This window comes from Echinops telfairi, unplaced genomic scaffold (assembly GCF_000313985.2).
Source record: "Echinops telfairi isolate 266 unplaced genomic scaffold, ASM31398v2 ScPeMD7_7424;HRSCAF=8462, whole genome shotgun sequence".
NCBI classification, from domain to species: Eukaryota; Metazoa; Chordata; class Mammalia; order Afrosoricida; family Tenrecidae; genus Echinops; species Echinops telfairi.
Window position 1 is genome coordinate 4444666 of NW_022111324.1, and position 7202 is coordinate 4451867.

General features: G+C 48.1%; 1 protein-coding gene across 1 annotated transcript in view; it reads right to left on the bottom strand.

The window, feature by feature from the left end:
• Positions 1-4497: 4497 nt before the first annotated feature.
• Positions 4498-7202, bottom strand: part of LMX1A (LIM homeobox transcription factor 1 alpha) — a 209144-nt gene continuing 206439 nt past the window's right edge. The window contains exons 8-9 of the mRNA XM_004706764.2: positions 7049-7197; positions 4498-4822 (exon numbers count right to left, since the gene is read on the bottom strand). Coding sequence (XP_004706821.1) covers positions 4665-4822; positions 7049-7197 — 307 coding nt within the window. The 3' untranslated portion in view covers positions 4498-4664. The remainder of the gene's footprint in view (positions 4823-7048; positions 7198-7202) is intronic.

A 7202-nucleotide genomic window follows, 5' to 3' on the forward strand; every position in this document is an offset into this window, starting at 1 on the left:
CTTTCAATGCTAATCAACAAATCTTTCTGGTAAGTTCTCAAAATTAAGTAAGATAAAGCAGAGCAGCACCGCTGATGATTTTGACCTCTGCATTGTCAAGGGTGTCCTAGACTTGGAGGAGAGGGTGGGGGCTTCCAGTACAGAAATTTAGAAGAGCGAAAGGACTATGGCCACTAGGAGAGGAAAGTATAGTTCAGTGGACACACCCCTGGAAGAACTTGCTGGCAAGTTGCATTATGTGGTGGGTGGTTTAGTAAATGCATATACAGTGATAAGGGCAAGAATGGGCCAAGAGAAGAGGAGAGTGTGTATTGCTATTAAATTGTAGCCATGAACTGAGTAAGGGACAAAGATTCAAGAGCAATGCATCCACAAGGATTTACTCATGTCTACTCATACCTCAAAGAACCCTGGTGGTGCCGTCACATAAGCACTGGTCTGTTAAATCCAAAGTTGAGAGGTCAAACCCACCAACTGCTGCAGGGGAGAGAGATGAGGCTGTCTATTCCCATAAAGATTTATGGAGCCTTGGAACACCTACCAAGGGTTACTGTGAACTGAAATAAACTCGATGGCAGTGGGCTTGATTTGTGTGTATGGTGGTATACTCAGTCTTCAAAGATGAGAACTAAACTGCGCCTGACCCAAGCCATGGATGTTGCAATCGTCTTGTATGCACGTGAAAGTTGGGCAGTGAATAAGAAAAACCACAAAAGAATATTGGAAATGGCATTGGAATTATGGTGTTGGTGAAAAATAATGAAAGTATCATGAACTGCTAGAAAAACAAACTAATTTGTCTTGAAAAAAGTACAATCAAAATGCTCTTTAGAAGTCAGGTTGGTACATACTTTTGACATGTTACTAGGATAGACCAGTCTCTTGAAAGGAACATCATGCTTGGTAAAGCAGAGGGCCATAGAACAAGAAGACCTTTCAATGAGATGGTTGGATCCAGTGGTTACAGCAATGGGCTCAAACACAACAACGATAAGCATGGTGCAAGACCATGTGATGTTGTGTTCTGTTGTGCACAGGATCACTATGAGTTAGTGTCTCCTGGAGAGCCTCTGACAACAACCACCTAACAACTCATAGCTATCACTGGGCTGGCAAGGAGGAAAAAGGGGAGGAGAGCCTGCCCCGCCCTCTGGACATTATATAGGATGACTATTAGAAAAACAAAGTCATCAACTCCAGTTGATGACTGGGTGTTGCCCAATGAGGAATACCCAAACATGGTGTTCTGGACTCCAACTACTCACAGTGCCCTTTGGGTCAGCCCAGAAATATCAGGCCTTGAATGGAAGCACCAAAAATATAAATAGGAGAAATTGTCCATATATCCCTCCAAAAGCAGTTATTGTCGTCTATAAACAAGGTGCTTAGCTAGGTGTGGGGTATTTTTGCTCTCTTTCTCTCAAGAATGAATCTCTTCTTGCAAAGAGTTTGCTGTCTAGCAAGAGAGACAGACAAGAGAACAGGCAACACAATGCAGTGGGCAAAGGGTGCGGAGAGGCAAGTCATAGGCTAAGACAGGAACTGGGGGGGTAGCACCCTGCCAGAAGTGGCCACCAGCTCAACAGAACATTCACTCTCCTTGGAGGCATACCACATCCCCAGCCTTCTGGAAGGTGTGGGGGGGAGGTGGTACCCATGTGACTGAATTCTAGCCAAAAGACAGTGGGGCAAGAGCCATGAGTCCCCAGTCGGCCTGGCTCCTAGAGCCCTCCCTCTGGCACTCCTCCTTTCTCTTTTTCTCCTTGGAGCTACCTGGGGTGGAGCCAATCAACCGCCCAGGAAAATGTGTTGCCATGAACTAAAAACGGCAGAGCCTTCAGGATGCACCCAGAGAGGTGCCCCTCTAATCTGAGCTCCTCCCAGAAAGAATGCGAACAAAGGTAAACACTTCTATGGAGTTTGAGCTACCACAGACATTTTTGCATTTATTTAGTACAGTGGACAGGACTAGCCTCATTATTACAACACAGGCGTCAAACCCAGCTTTGCAGGCTTCTCTGAAAAGGCGAAATCAGTGCTGAATCCTGGAGAATGAAGGAACTGGTCACTGGCAAGCATAAGGGGGAATGAGTTACTGCAAAAGATCCTTTTGGAAGCTGGAGTTCAGCCCCAGAGCCAGCCTCATGGAGGCCAGTCAGGGATATGGGCCTCCTCGGTGACTCCTCCTGCCGTCCTAGCCTGGCTTTTGAAGTCACATCTCTCTCCCTCTAGGCTCTTGGCAAGAGGCAGAGTTGACTTCCAATAGGGTACACAGGAGCCCAAAGTCGAGTGGCCGGTCCTGAACAATGGTAAGAGGATGAGAAAAGATTACCCCCACATGGTGCCATCTTGTGGGTTTGGGTATATGTCTCATGGTCTTACATTCAGTCTTCTGGGTTGTCTCCTACATGGCCCTAACAATTGCCCATCCAGCTCATGTAGGACATCTAAAACTTCTGAGTTTGGGGGTGCTTCTACCTAGGTGCCTCCTGCTCTACCCTCCACCCTGGTGAGGCATTGGCCCTCAGCTGTGAGGAATGCTCCTGCTCCATGACTCTGATTTCCAAGTGAATGTTCATCCACAGCATCTTGTAAACTGCTCTCCCATGAGCGAGTATGAAGACAGATCAAATGTGCCCAGCACCTCCCTTGTGTATGGGATGGGGCAGGGTCTTTGCAAAGACTGGGTTCTACTCTTGCAGTCCATCCTGACAAGATGATGAAGACCACTCCATCTTTATTTGTGGCTGTAGGCATTCTTCCCATTCATTTGCAGTGCACCATATGCTCATTCTCACCCCCCTGTTGATCAGATACCCACACTCTGCCCGTTCACTACCCGTCACCCTGCCCCTAAAGAAACAACAGCTCATGTGTAAGACGATTTTAATTTCATCTTGGTATGCCATTAAGGAGTGGAGTCAGGGTCTCTACTCATGTTCACTCACATCATAGCGGCTACGTTCGCCCACTGATCTTTACCACAGCAACCAGAGCAGCGACACAGCCTGGGCATGATTCTCACTCACCAGACTGGCTTGGGGCTTGCAGTGGGTTGTACAATTATAAACACAAATCACACCACGGAGATTCTACCATCAGTGGACAAGTCCCTGTAGGCCTTGCAGAGCGTAAGGGGTAGTATCATGCTGTGTCTAAGACTCTTGTGATAGATGTCCCAGAAGGATTCCAGGTTGACCCTAGAATCCCATTCTAAGCACCAACGTGGAGAACAGGGCATAGAACTGGTTGAAGAGGGAGCCAGAACAAAGAGTCCTGGGTCCCCACCTAGGCCACCACTCCAACCATGAGCTCCACCAGCCTGCTTGACACAGACCCTCTAAACCAGGGGTTAACAAACAGTTCCTAGAAAAGACAGATAATAAATAGTTTAGGCCTTGGGGGCCACACAACAGACTCTGTGACAAGGGTTTTGAATTTTTTTTAACAAACCCTTTTTTGAAATGTGGAAGCCCTTCTTCACTGCCAGCCCTTAGGAAAAAAAACAGGCTGTAGTCTGCTGACTCTTGCTCTAGAGTCTAGAGCATCCAGTGTCCTCTCCCACCCTCTGAGCCTTAGCCTCTTCCCCACCTCAGGACCCCAACACACAGCAGGGCCTGTGGCAGCCTGTGTTGCCCTCACCACAGAGGAGTCCTGCAGCTCTGAAGCCAAGTGATTCGTTTAGTTGGATTTGGACCCTCTCGTAGGTATTGGTCTACCCCTTGATCATCTGTCCTGGGGGGTGGCCAGTGAGGTAGGTACACGCTATTAGCCTCAACCCACATCGGAAGATGCTAGAGCTCTAGAGAACAATGGATTTGCCCAGCACTCCCCAACAACAAGAGTTTAAGAGAAATCCCAGGAGTCTGGGCTTTGGAGTACCTAAGAACGTGATTCGAGATTGTTCTGGCCCACCCACACCCAGTGATCCAGCTCCCTACAGAGGGCGAGAACCCACAGGAGATGCTGCCAGCCTCAGAGCTACTTTCCAGCTCTCAAAGATGCTCCCTGAGAACAGAATGAGCTCCAGCACCCAAGACTCCGGGGCGGATGGAGCAGCCCTCTGTGCCCTGCCAACCGGTCTCTCCCAACGAAAAATAAAGTTTATAAAAGTAAATCATCTCATTTTATAACTTAAGTGCATCAAGCATTTCCTTAAATATAGTTCACACTGAAAATAAAGTTACTTTTGCTGTACAGTTGATGTCTGTTATAATTAGGAATAAACTTTGATGATAAAGTATGAAAGGTTACACACTCACACACATCTACCTATCTGTCTGTCTGTCTATGGGCGTAATCGATGGAAAGACATATGCATCTCTTGACAAGAGCTTCCCCAGAGTGGTGGGAAGTTGTTAGGAGTCTCTAGGCATCTAGCTTGCATGAGAATGTCTATATTAAAGGTCCCTGTCCTTAATGATAAACACATCTTCGTCTCTAACGCTAAGACTCTTATTAGAAACATTAAACTATGCAATCCATAATGTATTCCGTCTTTGGAAATGCTGAGCTACACCATATCATTGATACAACAGCATCCCCGACAAAACTCCCTCCCCAACCCACCTCTTCCCTGGCCTCCCTGTTCTAAAGCCAGCTGACCCCTCACATAATGTGGTGGTTCCATTTGGGAGCCTAGCCACAGCTCTCCAGGGGAAGCCTCAAGAGGTGAAGTAAGAATTCTGCATGGAGTACAGGTGGTCAATGGGATTTCCCACTCTGGGCTGCAGGGGCCCGGCTTCTGACGTTGCTAGGAAACAGTCACCCAGGTTACTGAGGGAGGTGTCGCTATCCAGGTCATGGAAAAGGGGCTCGGCACCTGCAATGGAGATGAAACATCGGCATGAGATTCGGACTGCAATGCTGAGACTCAACAGCACTCACCCGTGTTGACCGAAAACCCACCCACCGAGAGAAGCTGACTGCTGGGCGCTGGGTAAGGTGTGGGAGAAAGGAGAAGGGGAGTCTGCACACAGAAGGCCGGGTACCCAGTGGCTGGGGAGCTGACTGTAGCTCACAGCGCCCTCCACCTGTGTCAGAGTAGAATTGCACTTCATGGGGTTTTCACTGGCTGGTATTATTTTATTTAAGTTTCCCCTGAAATAGAATTGAGAGGCCTTTCTTCCAAAGGGACCCAGGGTGAACTCAAACTTCCAACCATTTGGTTAGGAGCTGAGTGCCTTAAGTGACCGAGAAAATTAGAAAGTATTAAAGACCGAGAAAATTAGAAGGTATTAAAACCCCAATGTTTCTCCTGGGGACCTGTATCTAAGATGCAACTGAAAACAATATGAACCAGGATGTGACAAAATGGTAAAACTATTGCTATAAGCAAATGTCAGGCTGTCTGGACCATGAGTGTGGGGGAGCAGACAGGACAAATGGCTTGGAGCCGGAGAAAAGTGTATATGTGTGTGCTGGGAGGGAGGGTGTGCAGGGAGCCTAGAATACTTGGGCCTCAAAAATAGCCTCACTTCTGCAGTAAAGGCTAATGATGTCTTCCATGATAATATTCATCTTTCCAACCAGTAAGGGCATCCCAATCGCCTGCTATATCCCCACAATTTTACTACCAAGAAAGGCAGGTCTGGTGCCTGAAGCAACCCATTTGCACTCCTGAGGAGGAGCCAGCCTGGCAAATTGTGCTACAGTCCACAGCCCACTGCACCTCCACTAGACTTAGGACATTTTACCTCCACTTTAAGGAAATGGGACAGATGGAGACTGCAACATATAAAATATCTCAGCTGGCTTTATTTATTTGGCTAATGGATTCATCACAGGAGTCCTTCATGTAACAAGCCCCCTGAGATTCTGAAAATTAAAGGCTATATATACTTTGCTTGTTGAATAAAATTATATGTATGCATGCATGTATGTATATACCACAGATGTCACACATGTTGTCTAAGGAGGCAGAGGAAGGGGTCTAGCCCCACATACATCTCTCCATGTTTGTGCGACTCCTTGGAGATGGAGACACCCAAGGAAGGCCCTGCAAAGGGCCAGGTCTGTGGACGCGCCTGCTGAATGTATGACACGGTGAGTTCTACAGTCAATGGATAGCTCCAATGATGGCACAAGGGCATGGTTTGACAAATTCTGCTTGGATACTAAAGTTTTCTTTCTAGCCATAAGGGTTTATACCACTCCACATAAATCAGTGCATTCCACTGGCCACCCACTCACTCTGTATAAACAAGTGGTCTCCATTTGCCCTGAGATGAGACTTGACCCGCCATTCCGGAGTGCCACCCCAGCCCCATCTGTTGGGGGGTTAGTGTAAGCAGCAAGCTGGGCAGGCGGGAAGGCTCAGCTCCACGGGCCCATCTCACTGCTGGTGAGTCCGTTCCAAGTCACAGCCACCCTCCCAGACCGAGTAGAGCTGCTCCACACGGTTTCCGAGGCTGTACATCTTTAGGGAAGCAGATGACCACATCCAGCTTCTCCGGAGTGCCTAGTGGGTTCAAACCCCCGAGCTTGACGTTCGCGCCTCCAGGGCTCCTTGCTGTACACACCAGCATTTAAAGGAAGGCCAATTTGGCATGCAGCAGGGAGTTACTTTTCATGTGAAAGGGTCTGTTTTTGTTTCATGAATTACACTGACTAGCATCCTTAGTATAACTGTCCACCTGGAATATTTGTTTGATGAGCTTTCATACATTCTCTGTCTCTTGGGAAATGTCTGCTTCATTAAGGTCTTCTGCCTGTCTCAGTGCTGAGGATGCTTGCCAACATTTAGGGGTTGGAACCTGGCATGGAATGCAAGGACTTGTGTACTTCAAGTGTTAATATCAATTACTAAATCAAATGGAACTCACAAGCTTTGGGAATGTGCCTGTGTGAGAACCTCAGGAAAGAAGGAGATGCTGGCCTTTCTTCTGGGGCTGGAGGTGATGTTACCCTAGTCCCCTTTCATGAAGCCACTGGTTCTGCTTTGGGGCTTCCATGGGCATCAAGGAACTGTGAGATATGATTGGGAGGGAATCTGATCCCTGTGAAAGAGCATTGCCAAAGGTCCCTGTGGGGGCTGAGTCCCTCTTACCATAGGGGTGCATGTGGTCTCCAGGCATCTGGGGTGGGGTGAGCCCCTGTCGGAAGGGATCCGAGCTGTAGACACTCTGCTCGATGGCCAGGAGCTGCTGTGGAGTGGGCAGAGCCGTGTAGGGGTTCATGATCCCTTCCATACCCGTGCTCCC